This window comes from Chenopodium album, chromosome 6, assembly GCF_948465745.1.
Source record: "Chenopodium album chromosome 6, dcCheAlbu1.1, whole genome shotgun sequence".
NCBI classification, from domain to species: Eukaryota; Viridiplantae; Streptophyta; class Magnoliopsida; order Caryophyllales; family Amaranthaceae; genus Chenopodium; species Chenopodium album.
In genome coordinates, this window is record NC_137839.1 from 30124318 (window position 1) to 30142433 (window position 18116).

The following is an 18116-nucleotide window of genomic DNA, read 5'->3' on the forward strand; positions in this document are numbered from 1 at the left end:
ACAGTTTACAAGTTCCTTTAAAACTTGTTGGCGGCTCCCTACTTTGCTTTGTCCCTAATCGTTGTCCCTAATCGTAATGTCAATTCACATTTCCTATGAGTGTCAAGCATATTCACACATGCTTTAACGTAGGCGCACTTCGAACGCCGCCTACAGAACACATATGAGCAAGATTCACAATTAGCTTGTGATGTTTCTTCCCAATGCTGGCGTCCACAAAAAATCTCTCAACTTTAGAGGGAATATGACCTTCCAGATTAAATTTGCTAAAAGAAATGTTGTAATAATGCTGGATACACTCAAGCACCAAAGAAAGGATTAACTAGAGAAAAACTCTGAAGATTTTTTTAAATATAACCTAGTACCTGTAGACACCTAATTGTGTCTCCCCTAAAACCAAACTCAGTGATGAATATATTTCACGTTATTTAATTATTGAACAAGGTGAAATGTGAAAAGTCTTGTGATGTGGTCGTTTTAATAAAAATACTTTATTCTGTTTTCAAAAATCATTCATTTCGTACCCTATTTAGTTTAGTTTGTTGCATGATAAGGGTCCAATAATGGTGTAGTTGAATGGGGCTTGAAAAGACCTTTCCAACAATATATTATAAGCCCAATTCTGATGAATAATGAGGATGTTATGACCAAAATACTAAACTTGGCTCAAACCGGATTTTACCTACGGCCAGATGATCATGTGTAGGGTCCAAGGTTTAATCCCATTTGTAAACTAATTATGATTTATTAGAAGCTTCTATAATTTTCTAAAAGATCATAATTATCCTTTTTTATAAAAAAAAATAAGATTAAAGAGTTTGAAATTGGATAAAACTATCCTTTTTTAAAAGTCCTAATTCTATTCGAAATGAATGTCGTTCAAAGAAAGGAAGATATTATTTTTGGGCCTCGTAATATTTATCCAAATCTTATATGGTTGGATAGATTTTGAAATTATCTTTCCAATTAAATATTATAATATTAATTCCAAGCTATGACGAAAAAGATATGAAAGAAATACAAAACTATATCCAAAACTGACACCCTTCCACTATTTCGACCATATCTTTTGTAATACAAAAGAATTTAATCTGATTCTAATTGGGTTTGAAAGTGGACTTCAAGAACTTTCCAACAAAATATAATGTGCTTTATTTTGACTTATATATCAAAAGATATGATAAAAAAAAATCCGCAAAAAACTGTCACAGCGCAAAACGACAGCTTTGTCTCATGACGACAGACTCTGTCGCCATGTGTGATTCCTGCTGTTTCGCGCTGGGTCCTATCATTCCGTACATGAGCCAATTCTATTCCGATTAGAATTCTAACTGTTTTTATCGTTTTTGGACGATTTTCTCTATAAATAGAGTCTTATTTCCCCGATCAACATTCACCAACAATTCACAATCATCGATACTCATCCTTAATTCTCAAAGAGCAATAGCTTATTCTTCTCCCTATTTCTAAACCTTCCCCTTTTACAAAATACCGCATTCACAAGTTCTAGACACACCTAGCCAAGCTCGAAGTTGTCTCAGCCCTAGACGTGAAAGGTTGATAATTTTGAGGGTCTGGTCCCAAATCCCTATTTCAATTATTTAAATTAATTGTTTGATTTAATATTTTCATTGAAGTTACTAACTCGTGTATTTTGTTATTAGAAAGATATACAAGGAATCAAAATAAGTAATTAATTTAATTATTCTTTTGATGTAGAAAGCATGCTTAGATTATATTAATTCCTAGTATCATGTTTGGTTGTTGTTTATTGCTTTCTAGTATCATGCATAGGTTGCTTCCTATTATTTCTATTTCTTCTATCATGTTGGTATCATGTTAGGGATAAATCTTTTATCTTTAATGTTTAGTGACATGCTAGGATTTGTTATTAATCTTGTTAGTATTATGTCAAGGATCTTGCTAATATTATGCTTTATTGAGATTGAGAATATTATTATTTTGATGATGATTGCTATTATGTAGCTTGATTATTATTTTTATTGTTTGATCAAGTCCTCTCTTGCATGATTAAAGGGAATTTTTACTTGTAATCACGCTTTATAAGATAATTAATAATCTTGTTTAGGCTAATATGATTATAATTCAAGTGATCGTCAATAATAGTTTTGTTTGTGCATTAATATTCAACCAATATAGATTAAACAGGTTTAGGGTTAATATAATGATTGTATGTTAGTCTGAAATCGCACATGAATATGAGAAGAATAAAGTATAGGTCTATTTTTAGGGTAGGTTCAATATCTTTTAGGTTAGATTTGTACTTTCATCCCCGAATATCTAGTCATGATTCCAAACCACTATGGAGTTAGCGATCTCATGGATGGTCAAGGGGTGTAACCTTCACCCTGTGAACGGTTTACAATTTTCTAAAACTTGTTGGAGACTCTTTTGGACGCCACCATGCTTAAGTGTATGATCACAGTGGGGCTCAAGTGTGGGATGCTTGAAATATTCCCTACTGTTTTTTGGCAACTCCACTGAAGAGGATTTCTATTTTAATTTCTAAAATTTATTTTGGCAATAATTTAGAATGAGTGGATGAGACTCGAAACGTTCTAAGTATTCATGTACGTAGTTTTGATTGACATTATTGACATATGCATAAAAAGGTCCACATTAGAAAGACCATCCGTAATGCGTAAAAAATATAGGATTTTTCACCCGTAGAAAATATGGAAATTATCTTTCACAACTAGGATAAAAAAAACGCTATGAAAAATCAGAAAATTCAAAGAACAGAACGCTGCTGAGGCATGTAGGAACCGGCGCCAGGATAACAGTGCCAGTGCCATGCAATGGCTTTGTCGCCATGCGACAGCAATGTCGTTTGCCGACAAGCCCTGTTGTCTCGCGCCAAGTTCTTCCAATGCCGAGCCAGAAATCTACCTTCTTTGTTTCGATCGATTCTAGTACTGTTCGCTCGATTCTACTTCGTGATTGAGTTTTTCTCACTTTTCTGAACCCATATGTGTTCTACATATGGTCATAATCCTCTGGATATTCACGCTCCATCTACCCAATCGAACGCTAATGGCAACGAAGGGTACATCCGAGTTTGTTGAATTCACCAAACCGTGGAAGCGAGTTTAACTCGCGGGGTCTCATCCACACGCGCCAACTGTTCCAAAGGTAAGGCTTCCGTGCGGTTAATCCGGACTCATAACCATGGAACCTCTTTGACTAACCCTTATCCTTGAACTTTAGAGAACTAGAACCGTGTTTAGGTTGCAAACTCATTGCATTATATTGTGACTATTTGACTACTTGTGCATTATTTGCTTGTGCATATTTACATGTGATTAAACTAACCGTTTGTTTTGACTTGTGTTTGTAAAGTATTTTTAATATACTAAACAATGACTAAATGACTTTGCTTAATTAATTGATTAATTAATTTGAGCTAATAAATATGTCTAAAACCGAGACATTGTCTTTTTGAGTCAACCTGTATTTTTATTCCCGTATACTGCACAAATGTCAACTTGTTTTAGTCATATCCGGAGTTCTACAAAGAATTACAAGTTTTACAACTCCTGGATCTGTAGCCCTGAGTTTTATCTTTCATTTGGCGTTGGTTTCGTCCAATTCAAAGACACAGATCAAAAGTTATGACTAAAATACTAAAACTTGTCCAGTTTAGTGCACATACGTGAAGTCTTAACTTAGTCTTTGTTTGAGTCTAGTCACATGGTCATAACACGAGTCCTTAACATATCACTTACACTCAAAAGTATTCACACACTTTGTACACCATTACCATGTCTTAGGTTCGTGCATGAGTCGTTCTTTCTGTCATTTGAATTGGGGGTCCACTCTATTCCTAATTTTTCCATATCTCTCCATCTACTTAACCTTTTCATACATATCTCACACTTTACTTTTTAAACACTTTCTACATTCACATTCCTTCATCTTACATGCTTCCTTCATACATCATTCACCTCACTACACTCATTTCCCATCCATGCATATTAAATCGAGTTTGAGTCATGTGATTGATAATAAAAAAAAAAGGGGGGGGGGGGTAATGATGAAACAAATGCACAAGGTAAGCTTTTTTACCAAAATTTCATGTTTTCTTCTTCTTTTTTTCAAACCCTTCCCCAATAAGTTTAGCATAGACACCTTTAATTTTCTTTAGATTTATTTTGTAGGATTTTTCTTTTTTCCTTTTAATAAATGAGCATTTCTTTTCTTGTATATGATCATCCCATTGCATTGCATTTAAAAAAATAATATCCATACCGAACTAAGCACAAGTATACCAATGATTTGAGGCACCCCTTGTAGCCATATCATATCACCTTTCACCCTTCAAATATATAATCATTTCTTGACAAACCACTTTGAGCCTCGTCTAACGATAGACCTTTAGTTTTTCAACCCACATCTACCTAACCTTGGGAAGGGATGGCGTGAAACTTATAGAAATACAAAAGCTTGATTGATATTATCTAGATCTCAAAAATTCAAAAAAGCAAAAAAAATAGCAATAAAAGTGTGCAAAAGGGCAAGCGTTCCAATGTCTTTGATATAAACATATTTTAGATATGAACACGTCTCAGATTGCTTCTTTTATCGAGTGCTCAGTTTCATGCCTGAGAAACATGAATGCCAAGTGAGTGATAGATTGCATGATCAGGATTGCCACACTTATAAAAAAGATTCAAATACAAAAATGATGAAGCTATAAAAGAGGAAAAAAATATAAACAAAAGAGAAGTGAGAAATCTTAAGCATACGAATACAAAAATTCAAAAGCAAAGGTTGCACCCCTTAAGGGCTTATCTAGGGTCTTGAGCCTTTATCCCCTTTCTTCTTTAACCTTTAGCCTTACCGTCACTAGTAGAAAACCGTACATTTACGTCGCCTTATTTGCGTCACTCATACAAAAGAACGAAGCAAATGTTTTTTTTAAGCATCCTTAAAATTTATTTGCGTCGCACATTAACCAAGAAGCGATGCAAAAGTCAGATACATTTTAGCTTTTTGTTATTTGCGTCGCTCTTAATTAGTGAAACGACGCATATAATTATGTTATTTGCGTCGCTCATTTAAGTGACAAGTGGCGCAAATGAGTGATAGAAGTCAAATGTGTCACTCCTTTAATTAATACTAGGTTAGTCCCGTGCGATGCACGGTTTTAAAATAAGAAATGAACTATAGACTCATTAGCACATGTTGAGAGAAAACAACTACTTTCTCTGTAGTACTTTCTAATTATATATGAAAATACAATTTTCAAAAATCCATTATTTTCATATTTAATTAGGAAGAATCAATTAAACTACTTAGTATATTATTAGCTATTTTTAACAACTACTTGTAAATAATAAAATAGCATAATATGCGTAGAAAACCTAAAATTTAAAATTCAATTTGAATTTAATTTTAAAAACAGTTAAATAAGGTAGCTCAAAATGGAATAAAAATAATAATAAAAAAAAACAATATGACATCATCCTTGCATTTTGGCGGGAAAAAATTAAATGAGAGAGTGACACGTAAACAATGATGACGTCAGCGGTTATTACTTTAGTAATATTTATAGAAGCGACGCAAATAAGTAATGTGCAGCATTACACTTTGAGTTATTTGCGTCCCATTTTATTAGTTGAGTGACGCAAATCACTCTTTTGCATTTAGGTTTTTTTCGGATTCCCCTTGCTAGCTGCCTCCCTTTTACTAAAAGAAAAAAACAACACTACTCCTATCTTCCAAGAACAGCGATTTCCTACAGCTAAACACCCAGAATTTCGAGCAAAAAAACCTCAGAAATTTGAGCAAAAAAAACCCCAGAAATTCGACCCATACACCCCAAGAAATTCGAGCAAAAATCAACCTGAAATTCAAGGAATTTCGACCCAAAAACCCCCAGAAAATTGACCCAAAAACCCCATGAAATCGACCCAAAAACCCTAGAAATTCAACCCAAAAACCCCCATAAATTCAACCCAAAAAACCCCCACAAATTCAACAATCTAACCGCAATGTTGACAACAGCCATAATCGGAAAAAATTCAGGTTTACAAACCCCCCATTTTCGAGCAAAACAACAAAAAAAACCCATAAGAAACCCCAAGAATTCGAGCAAATTTGATTATGGGCAAATACGAGCAAATTCGAGCAAAAAAAGTGAGCAAATTCGAGCATTAATTCAAGCAATTTCGAGCAAAAAAAATCGAATTAAAACACCAGGAATTCGGTGAGTGAATTACTGCATTTATAATTAATTCGGTGAGTTAATTATCAGCTCTCAAATACTGATATAGCTCACTATCAGAAGGCTGGTTACTGCTATTTTGGTCATAAGTTATGCTATTGTTTTTGTTGATTTATTATCCCAGTGTTTATGCAAATGTACATATTGCTGAAAGAATTTGGCCTCATGTAGATATGGATGCCTTTTATGCCGCGGTTGAGACATTGAGCAATCCTTCGCTAAAGGGCAAGCCAATGGCGGTTGGCGGCATGTCTATGATATCTACTGCTAATTATGAGGTATGAAAAATGTAATAAATTTTCATAAATCTGCCCAAACTATGCACCTGCTAATTAAATAAAAAAAACCATGGAACACTTGTACAAATAAAATTAAGACCTTTTTGTTCTTTCCTTTTCACCCTTTTCACAATCTAATTGCTTGTTTGATTCACTTGTCCCTTGATAAGTTTATGTATTAAACTTTTGTCCCATATATATTCCCATAATTTTTTATTTATTTTTATTTTTTTATTTATTTATTTTTTTTTTTTTGTATGTGGTAGGGTACGCATGTACATTTTACTTCTACAAAATTTTTCGAATGAAATTCAATCTTATTTTGTATTAGGCCTCTTAATTACACCTGTAAGTTTATTTCGTTGGTTAGGAAGGTTTACTTGTATCACGTTAATTAAAAGCTGTAAATGATTTATGGCGATAGCTTAGAATAATTTTAAGGTAATGCTATATGCAACTCTCAAGGCTAAGAATGGATAATCATTTACTCCCCCGTTCCTGAATAATTTACACAATCGAACTTGACTCACATGCCAATTGTGGTGCGATATTTAGCAGCCAACTCTTCTGTTTTGACAATATCCTCAGCACGTTTGGCTTCAATTGTCGCCTTCTTTTCCTCTGCTTCCTTGTGAATCATTGCCACTTTGTTCTTCATTTTTTTCGCGTATTCTGCCTTCTTCTTTTCCAAATTTTCCTGCACTCATGAAATCCTCAACAGCTAAAGATCCTTCTGTCACGCAACACAATATACTCAAAGAGACAAAATCAATGGCAATACTATACCTCCATCTTTTTTAACTCAGTCTCAGCAGTTGCTTTCCTGCTGTTCTCCCATGCCTCTACATCAACAATTTTCTTTTGTGCCCTGCTCAATTCAATTAGTATATAAATGAGTCCCATGTTTTCCATCAAAGAGTATCGTTTATATTTATATGCATCGGTCAGACGACAAACGCTTAAAACTAGAATATGGTTCAAACTATACTAGATATGTCACATGTAAAATCTATCCAAGAACAACTCTAGAGAACATTCCTAGGACTGGTTCACTCAAATCTTTATTTAAAACATTGTGTTTCAGTAATTCATCCTGTCCCTCAGCAACTTAAAGACAAAACAATGGAATGATGACATGACTGAAAGTAATCTTACTTGTTTTCGACTTTGCACTTCTCACTTTCTTCCCATGTTTGATCAGTGAGTTCCTCTTCTCGGTTTGAACTCTTGAAAGCTGAGCATCTGAACAAATCCTTAACTTTTGCTTAATGATTTAGTTGCATTCTAGCCTAGTAGCTTGTGTCCTTTTAGGGATTTTTTCTCTTCTGTGTTTTTCTTTTTTTCCCTGGTACATGGAGGCATTTCAACTTGCATTTCAGCTATGTAGTAGAATTTGAGTAGGGCATCATCGGTTTTTAAACAAAAGTGTCTTTTTAAACAAAAGTGTCACTAGTTGTCATTAAACCTATAGTGGTTAGTTATCCAGAGTCTTGGCCACTTACATTTTCTCCAAGAGTCCAGGTACATCACAAAGTAATTTAACAATTGGGTGGACGTGAGTGTGGCTACTACGTCATGTGTTATATGTACGAAATACTTGAACATATCATAGCAGTTAGGATCTTATTAAGGTATGAGTTGTCAAATATTTCATTTTTGTTTGATAAATACAATTTGATATAATGTTAGCTACAATCTTGAATTAAAACTTTCCTCTTGTATATTTGTTGTGTTGATAGGATTTTTCAAGAACTACACCATATACCGAGGAGGAGATAAATGAGATTCGAGATATTTGGGCAGAGTATTTTATATGTAATGTTGAACTTTAGATTTATACTTAGCGCATTTTGGACTCTTGTTTTGGATTATAGGCTTGACATAAATGATTTTGGTTAATTGGTGTTGGGATGATGAGTAAAATGTATATGATATTGAGATGTAAATTTTATTGGACAGGTTGTTAATATAATGCCGTCATTCCCAATTTTATGGGTAGGCCAAAATACAAAGCCGAAATTTACATTTGCATTCATTAATATTGTATTTTAATTTCAATTATTGGCGTTAACATATTACTTTATACCACTAGCGAGGAAAACAGGTACTACAAACATATACAAGCAATTATTAAAATTTAAAAAAAAAAATTCACATCATTTGCGTCACTCATTAAACAAACAAGTGACGCAAATAAAGCAATTTTGTATTGTCTAGACAGTCATTTATGTCACTCCTATATAAACAAGTGACACAAATAACAAACAAGAAGTTGCTCAGAACAGTTATTTGCGTCACTCCTTTATAAAGGAGCGACACAAATAACTCTTATTTGTGTCACTTGTTTATAAAGGAGTGACGCAAATGACTCTTATTTGCGTCGCGCCTAGGAGCGACGCAAATGATTTAAAAGTCATTTCCGTCGCGAGCAGTTGCGTCGCTCATAGAAGCGACACAAACACACTATAAATGAGCGACGCAAATGAGCCTTTTTCTACTAGTGCGTGTTACAACCTTTTAAAGACCTCCTTGAGGTATATACACACACTTGTGCGAGGTTCGACTAGAGCTACGTTCGGCCTGATTCCTAACAGATATGTAGGCAACCTCGCATTGAGGTGCGGCCATAATAAAATGCATTCATTCATATACACATTCATGCATGATTATATCAAAGGATCGATCTCTTATGATCATCATAGCCATTTAGAGCTAGACTTGGGGGCTTGATCCCTACATCATTAGCTTACCTAGCCTAAGAGTCACCACTATTTGACTCTTTTCAAAATATTTTTCCATACACTTAGCCTTTGCAGCTTAGACTTAGTGTAACTTTCATACACATAACAGATACATAGATAAATAATCCTTCCCATAGGAACCTTTTGTCATGAAATTTTAACATAACTTTGAAGCATGCTTTGTCATATCAAAATCATTCATCACTATAAACATCATTGCATCACAAAGTATGAAGTGCTTAGCCTCCGTGCCTAAGTTACCCAAAATACTTTCATCATCAAGTCAACAATTAAGATAGCCTAGGATGAACTAATCCTTTTCACTATGAGATACAACATCAATGCATACATTCAAGTAAGCTCATTCAACATGCACTGCAAACACTGAAACACTTTCTTCGATTCTTTTTCGCGTCTTTCTTTTTCGGGAGAAAGTCGGTACCCTCCACAAAAATGACAGAAAATTTGTACTTATCTGCATTTTGAGTCAAGCACATCATAATACAATGCACACACGAGTCATGTCGTGTCAAGTCAGTCAAAGCACCTTGAGTCAACCTCAAGTCAGAGTAATTAGTCAAACCTTAGTTCAACCCTAAGAAAAACACCAGCAAAGTCTTTTAGCAATCTTTTGATTTTACAGGATACAACCATTCAGCAAAGCTCCTGTTTTCATCCAATTGAACGATCACAAAAAACATTCAGGCATTCAAAGCTCTTTTGTTTAGAGACACGTAGACATTCCTTTCAAGCTCTTTTGCTCAAAGACGTGTGGGCATCCTACCCAAGCTCTTTTGTTCAGAGACGCGTGGACATTCCTTTCAAAATCTTTTGCTTAGAGACACGTCGTGGGCATCCTATCAAAGCTCTTTTGTTCAGAGATGCGTGGACATTCCTTTCAAGCTCTTTTGCTCGGAGACACGTGGGCATAGCATTCATATCTCTTTTATTCAAAGACGCGTGGACATCTCCTTTAATCTCCTTTGTTCAAAGACGAGTGAACATCTCTCATCAAGCTCTTTTATTTAGAGATGCGTGGACATATCATTCGACGCTCCATTGTTCAGTGACGAGTGAACATCAATAGCAAACGCACAACAAAATTACAAGCAACGACATAACACGTACAACACCGGCAAAATGAAGACAACTACAAGCAGTGGTCTTCGACGATTTCTATAGGATGAGAAAACTGTCATAACAAAGCTGAAGATGACTACAAGCAGTCACCTTTGACGACGATCCCTAGGATGTGGAGAGTTGTCACAAACAATCGAGGATAGCTACAAGAAGCGGTCTTCAACGATGGCGTTCACGAGGCATTGTGGAGGTCGTCACAACAAAAACAGCAACAAAATTGGTTACTCTAGAGACGTGTGCTCGACATTGCAAGATACACGTTTCATAACTCTCTTATCTGTTTAAATAACGCTAGTTTACAGGTATCAGCGTTACAAGATTGATATAGTATCGCGGAACATTCTGAATCATTCTCCGTCCCTATCACTACTTTGACTTTTGTTTTCGAAACTTGCGTTTCTCCAAACTTAGTCAAAGTGGGGGCTTCTGTAGACACCTAATTATGTCTCCCCAAAAACCAAACCTAGTGACGAATATCTTTCACGTCATTTGATTATAGAATGAGGTGAAATGTGAAAAGTCTTGTGATGCAGTCGTTTTAATAAAAAATACTTCACTCTGTTTTCAAAAAATCATTCGTTTTGTACCCTATTTATGAAAATGTCCATTCCAATTTAGTTAGGTTTATGATAAGGGTCAAATAATAGGGTAGTTTAATGGGGTTTTAAAATACCTTTCCAACGATATATTATAAGCCCAATTTCGATGAATAATGAGGTAGTTCTGACCAAAATACTAAACTGGGCTCAAATCGGATTTTACCTACGGCCCAATGATTATGTGGAGGGTCCAAAGGTTTAATCCCATTCCTAAACTAATTATGATTTATAAGAAGCTTCTATAAGTTTCTAAAAGATCTTAATTATCCTTTATAAAAAAAGATAAGATTAAAGAGTTTGATATTGGATAAAACTTTCCCTTTTTTTTAAAGTCCTAATTCTATTCGAAATGAATGTCGTTAAAAGACAGTCATATATTATTTCCGTGCCTCATAATATTTATCCAAATCTTATATGGTCGGATAGATCTTGAAATTATATTTCCAATTATATATTATAATATTAATTCCGAGCTATAATAAAAAACGATATGAAAGAAATACGAAACTTAATCCAAAACTGACACCTTTCCACTATTTCAGCCATATCTTTTCTTCTACAAAAGATTTTAATCTGATTCTAATTGGGTTGGAAAGTAGACTTCAAGTTCTTTCCAACAAAATACTATATCCCTTATTTAGACTTTTGGATCAAAAGATATGGTAAAAACAAAATCCGTAAAAAATTGTCGCAGCGCCAAACGACAGCCTAGTCACACTATGACAGACTCTGTCGCGTGATTCCTGCCGCAAACAACAGGAGACAATTCTATTTCAAATCAAAATTTAACTCTTTTCTATCATTTTCGGACGATTTTCTCTATAAATAGAGACGGGGAGCAACAATTCACAATCATCGATAATCATCCTTAATTTCTAAGAGCAATAGCTTATTCTTCTCCCTCTTTCTAAACCTTCCCCTTTACAAAATACCGCATTCAAGGGTTCTAGACACATCTAACAGGCTCGAAGTTGCCTTCGCCCTAGACGTAAAAGGTTGATAATTTCTGAGGGTTTGGAACGAAATCCCTATTTCAATTATTTAAATTAATTGTTTGATTTAATATTTTCATTGAAGTTACTAACACGTGTACTTTGTTATTAGAAAGAGATACGAGGTATCGAAGTAAGTAATTACTTTAATTATTCTTTTGATGTGAAAAGCATGCTTAGATTATATTAATTCCTAATATCATGTTAGGATGTTGTTTATTTTTTTTAGTGCCATGCTTAGGTTGCTTCCTATTCTTTTTATTTCTTCTGTCATGTTAGTATCATGTTAGGGATAAAGATTTGATCTTTAATGTTTAGTGATATGCTAGGATTTATTATTAATCTTGTTAGTATCATGCCTATTATTGATAATGATTGTTTTGATGATGATTGTTATTATGTTGCTTGAATATTATTGATAATGATTGTTACTTTATTGAGATTGAGAATATTATTTTGATGATGATTGTTATTATGTTGCTTGAATATTATTGATAATGCTTTATCACGCGCTCTCTTGCAGGATTAAAGGGAATTTGTACTTGTAATCACGCTTAATAAGATAATTAATAATCTTGTTTAGGCTAATATGATTATAATTCAAGTGATCGCCAATAATAGTTTTGTTTGTGCATTAATATTCAACTAACATAGATTAAACAAGTTTAAGGTTAATATAATGATTGTATGTTAGTCAGATGGCGCACATGAATATGAGAAGAATTAAGTAGAGGTCTATTTTTAGGGCAGGTTCAATCTCTTTTAGGTTGGATTTGTACCTTCATCCCCGAATATCCAGTCATGGTTCCAGATCATTATGGAGTTTGCGATCTCATGGATCGTCAAGGAGTGTAACCTTCACCATGTGAACGGTTTACAAGTTCATAAAACTTGTTGGCGACTCTTTTGCTTTAGCTTCCTTCTCTTTGGACGCCACCATGCTTAAGTGTATAATCACAGTGGGAATCAAGTGTAGGATGCTTGAAATATTCCCTACGGTACCCGTCATTTATCTTTTGTTGAAAAGCTAAGTGGTCACACATAAAAGCGGGCTCACAAGAGAAAAATAAATAGGCCACAGAGATGATATAATTAGAATAGAACTTCAGTATTTACAGATATAAGGGCTTTTTATCTTTTAAGTTTCTAGATTATTATATGGCATCGGTGAATCATGGTTCATTCAACTGCAAGTTGTTGTTTTGCATCTGACTGAAGCGAAGCATTGTAGCCACCACCATCGGGTCTGTTTCTTTTACATGGTTTCCTTTATAAGAATTAATATGTGAAACCTTGGCAGAGAATCAAAAGTTTGAAAAAGTTTTTCAAAATAGGATCTAAATCAATGAATATTCTTTTTACCCCTTGTCTTGTCTTAATTATCAGCATATCAAGAAGTGATCAGTAGATCATAATATGGGCGAGGCTTCTAAAGGGCCTAAGTATGTCATAACCCCCCCCCCCCCCCCCTCCCCACTTTTATCTCACTCACACACACACACTCTCTCTCTCTCTCTCCAACTCTTGATTACAAACAATACAATTGCGCATATACTTCCTCCGTTACTTATTATCTGCAACATTTGCCATTTTGGGATGTTACAAGTTATGTGCAACAAAAAAAAAAAGTTTCCTTATATAGTAACTTTTTTCAGTAAATTTACTAAAAGACTCTCACTTTATTCCGATTAGCACACCAACTACATGTTATTAACTTATTAACCTAACTTAATTCACCCTCAATAACAACACTAACACACATTTTCTCTCCTCCCTCACAACTAGATCCACCACCATATTTTCTCTCTCCTCTCTCTTAAGCCACCCTCACCTCCACTCTCTTTTTTCTAACAACCACCATTCCACCACCACCTTATTTTCTCTCTCCTCTCTTTCAAACCACCCTCACCACCAATCTTCTCCCTCTTCTTTAACAACCACCACCATCATAAGATCAGGTCGCCAGGTCGCCACCACTCACTAGTGGAAAAAAGCCTATTCGTAACGAGCAAAACTAGGCCTTTCGTAACGAGCAGCGGCCGTTACGTATACCCCCGTTACGGATAAAAATATTATTCGTAACGGGCAGCGGCCGTTACGTATACCCCCGTTACGGATAAAAATATTATTCGTAACGGGCACTTGCCCGTTACAACTAAGTGCATATTCATAACAGGCATTTAAAATGCCCGTTACGGATAATGGGGTTATCCGTAACGCGCATTTTAAATGCCCGTTACGAATAACATGTTATCCGTAACGGGCACCCAAATGCTCGTTACGGATAACGGGGTTATTCGTAACGGACACCAAAATGCCCGTTACAAATAAGGGGTTATTTGTAACGGGCATGACATTTGCCCGTTACAAATAATGTATGCCCAAATTAAAAAAAAAATAATAATCCAGCACATGCTGGATTGGACTTGCACAATCTTTATCCGTTAATTAGAGAAATTTATAAAATTATATTTTACACACATTATATACAATCCTACATTCTTCTTTAAAAATAAAATAAAATAAAATAAATGTTTACATTCTTTATTACAATCAGTAAAGCCTACATTCTTCTTTCAAAAAAAAAAAAAAAAAATTAAATGCCTACATTCTTTATTACCTAATAATACCTAATAAAAACTATAAAAATAGAGCAAAACAAATCTCAATAGTAATAATATACATCTTCCACCGTTTTTCCATGTTGTTGCAACTTTGATCTCAAATTCCGAGGCTGCCTTAGGAACCTGAAACACTCACATCATACATTAGCAAATAAGAACACTCAATTATTTAGAATCATATTACACAAAACAATGTAAAGTTAGTAGGACATATGTTCAGAACATTAAGATAATCATAAAATCTAGAAAGAAACAAAAAAGACAAAAAAGAGAGATTAATAAACAAGAGTAATTTCAATGATATGGGACTGGGAAGGTCTTCATATCAAGGATCACATATACAGACACTACAGAGCCGAGCTCCTGGATAATTTTCAGCTTATGGAATAGCTGTGAGGTTTACAAGCTTCAAAATCAAAGGTCTAGCCATCATCTTCAGTCCTTTCTATATGCAGCCTTAACCCATGCTTGGGAGCTTATTTTTCCTTGCATTAAACTGCCATTAGTCTATGGCTCATTCCACTACATATTTCATTTAGAAAAGACCCACTAAGCTTATTCACTTACTTAGAGCTACAAGTCAACAAATCCTACATAAACACACATCAACACCCTAAGAAACAGCAAGCTACGCATGAAAGCCACTCAAAATGACAGTTTAATACAATTCAATCAACAATAATATATATACAATAATATACACCCACCTAATCAAACCATCAAAAATCCAAGATTATCACTTTACTTGCCATCTCCAAACAATCAAACAAATTGACAATACCCAAAAATTAAATAGAATAATAAAGAATCAAATAACAACATATAAATAAGAAAACCAAACCATCATCTAAACCCACACATTGTTAAACAAACACCAGCAAATTATAAACAATCATACAAATCATCAAAAACCCAGAAAAATACAATCCACCCTAAAACCAATCGGGTGGGTATAAGTTAGCAATAATCTTAAAATCACTCCACGTATCCAATGTAGGATAAGAAATCAAGTATTGATTAATTCTATCAAAACCATGATAACCTGAACAAAATTTCAATTTTTCAAGACAAATATAAAGGATTATGAATAAAAAAATTTGATGCCCCAAATAAATATCACCAATTAAAATCCCAACAATTAAGCTTGAAGATAGCAATAAAATTGGGAAGAAAAACAAAAAAGGACATTAAAAAGAAATGAAATAAATAGGAAGATGAACTAACGGAAAAGTGTTCATAAAAACCGCAAATTGAATTCACCCCAATTTCTATTCACAATAATCAAACAACAAACTTAAATTTCCAGCATAACCACCAAACAGATAACAATAATAACAATTGCCATATTAACAACAAATCTACTTCCAAAAACCAAGGCAACAGAATCTCTTAAGTAAAAACATGTTTGGTTTCATAACATTATTATTTCATATCCTTTATAACGAGTTCCAATCTACTAATTTAATCAAAACATCAATACAATTTTCATCCTGTTGTTGTTCCATTTTAAAAAAAAAAAAATTGTTGTTCCAATTAAAGATAATAACAATCGACAAAAAAAACGTAAACCAAATCATGAAACAAAGAACCTTCAAGATTCAGTAGTCTCGATGATGAAGTTCTGACGACTGATAGGGTTCATCACCACCAGAGGTCCAGAAGTACGAGGCCATGCCTGCATTCAGTAGTCGAATTTTATGCAATTTTTACTAGATCGAAATAAAATTAATTAATTCAATAAAAACTGGAAATAAATTTGGGATTTTTTTGAGAAATTTTACCTCCAAAAAATCTTCTGATAAGACATTATTTAATCGCTAGCATAAGCAATAAAAAAGGATCCATCGAGTGAGACGACGATGTATTTACCTGCCATTATTGTTGACCTTCAAAGCTGGAAAATGCGTCGAAAATTAGAGAAATTAAATTTTAGATCGATCTGAAAAAAATTGAAGAAATTGAGAGGCGGTTTAAACAAGAGCACGATACTGGGTTTCTCACTTCTCATGAAAGACATCAAAAAAAAAAAAAAAAACAATGTAATAGATTATCAACAGAAAACGAAAAACCAAACAAAACCCAGAAAAATTGAACACGAATATCAAACACCAACAACTGAACAATCATTTTTACCATCTTCATTATCCCAATCAACACTAATCCAGTCCTCATAATTCATCAGATCAACTCAGATCTTCAAAATCCAACAAAATTTATCAAAAAAAACATCACAAAATTCCAAATGTAAGCTAAAAACATTATAGTTCAAAATGATAATTAAAAAAAATCATACCTTAGAGAAGAAGATAAGATTCTTCTCGTCGTTGTTTCGAATATCTAAAATTATCAAGCAAAACTGAACAAAAACGGAGGGAGGAGATTGAGTGAGGGGAGAGAGAGAGCGAGACAGAGAGAGAAGTGAAATGAGAGAGGAAGTGAAAGTTTGGCGGCTGTGTTGAAACCCTAATACTCTAATATAATGGGCTTAGTCCTTTCAGCCAATTCCGCCCCATCGCAAGTGTATTTGTATCGGGCAATATTTTGTCGGATACGATTAAATGATTATTCGTAACGGACTTTATTTGCCCGTTACAATTAAATGTATATTCGTAACGGGCATTATTTTGCCCGTTACAAATAGTTGTTATTTGTATCAGTCATACATATTGCCCGTTACGAATAGTCTTTTCGTAACGGATTTTATTATGCCCGTTACAAATGAGTCGTTACAAATGAAGATTTTTCCACTAGTGACTTCCTCCATTAAAGTCGTCACCGCCAATTAAAATATATTACTAAAGGCAAATTCAACTGGACACTTGGCAACATTACATTAAAAAATTTTCCTCCAAAAGTAATTGCTTAAAAAAAAATTATAAATACCATCAACATTTGCTTTAGATGAAAATTAAACTAAACTTTCCAATTGAAATATTATTTTATTTATTTTAACCATATATATTTATATGTGGTTATTTCTTAAAATATTTCATACTTTTTAAAATTTTTTGGGTCAAGTCATTGTTTTCATATAATGTCATTACAATTAATTAACAACTCTGCATGTATTGCACGGGGTTAAACCTATATTTTTGGTACAAACAAACAGTGTTGGAGGGAAAAAAATGGTCTTTTTATATTTGGTTGTGGTGGAATAATGTGAGTGAATTAAGATGATTGGTTCAATTTCTTCAAAAAAAAAAAAAAAAAAAATGATTGGTTCAATAATTACTCTTCCATTTTTAAATTTTTGTTTCATTTTTATTTTTTGCACTATTAGTGTGTCCTACTTTGACTAATGTTTATGATTTATATATAAGAAAAAAAAAATACAGTTTTGTGGGTACTTGTTGGAATTGTTTCAATGAATAGATTATAATTTTTAATTGTTTGAATTGAAACTCATTGATAATTAAAGATATTATTGATAAAAAAAATTAGCATCAACATACATACCTAAGAAAAATGGAGCAAGTATTAAAAAACAGAGGGAGT

General features: G+C 33.8%; 1 protein-coding gene and 2 long non-coding RNA genes across 3 annotated transcripts; 1 reads left to right on the forward strand and 2 right to left on the reverse strand.

The window, feature by feature from the left end:
* Positions 1-5686: 5686 nt before the first annotated feature.
* Positions 5687-8476, forward strand: LOC145634797 (uncharacterized). The gene is made up of 4 exons (XR_014113568.1): positions 5687-6229; positions 6419-6525; positions 8047-8156; positions 8265-8476. It is a non-coding gene; the product is annotated as an uncharacterized LOC145634797 (long non-coding RNA).
* On the reverse strand, positions 7052-7565 carry LOC145636011 (remorin-like). Its single transcript, XM_081687448.1, has 2 exons — positions 7312-7565; positions 7052-7222 (listed from the first exon to the last, which is right to left on the reverse strand). Exons 1-2 carry the CDS (start codon positions 7435-7437, stop codon positions 7052-7054), a joined length of 297 nt encoding a protein of 98 aa, XP_081543574.1. The 5' UTR covers positions 7438-7565.
* A 6041-nt stretch (positions 8477-14517) lies between the features above and the next one.
* Positions 14518-17114, reverse strand: LOC145635996 (uncharacterized). Its single transcript, XR_014113982.1, has 4 exons — positions 16915-17114; positions 16403-16515; positions 16211-16296; positions 14518-14744 (listed from the first exon to the last, which is right to left on the reverse strand). It is a non-coding gene; the product is annotated as an uncharacterized LOC145635996 (long non-coding RNA).
* Positions 17115-18116: the final 1002 nt, after the last annotated feature.

Excerpts from the sequence above, each read along its gene's own strand:
- LOC145636011 (XM_081687448.1), bottom strand. The coding sequence starts at position 7,437 with ATGGAAAACATGGGACTCATTTATATACTAATTGAATTGAGCAGGGCA. Across the intron at positions 7,223-7,311 it reads CTGAGTTAAAAAAGATGGAG|GAAAATTTGGAAAAGAAGAA; the intron begins GTATAGTATTGC and ends TCATGAGTGCAG.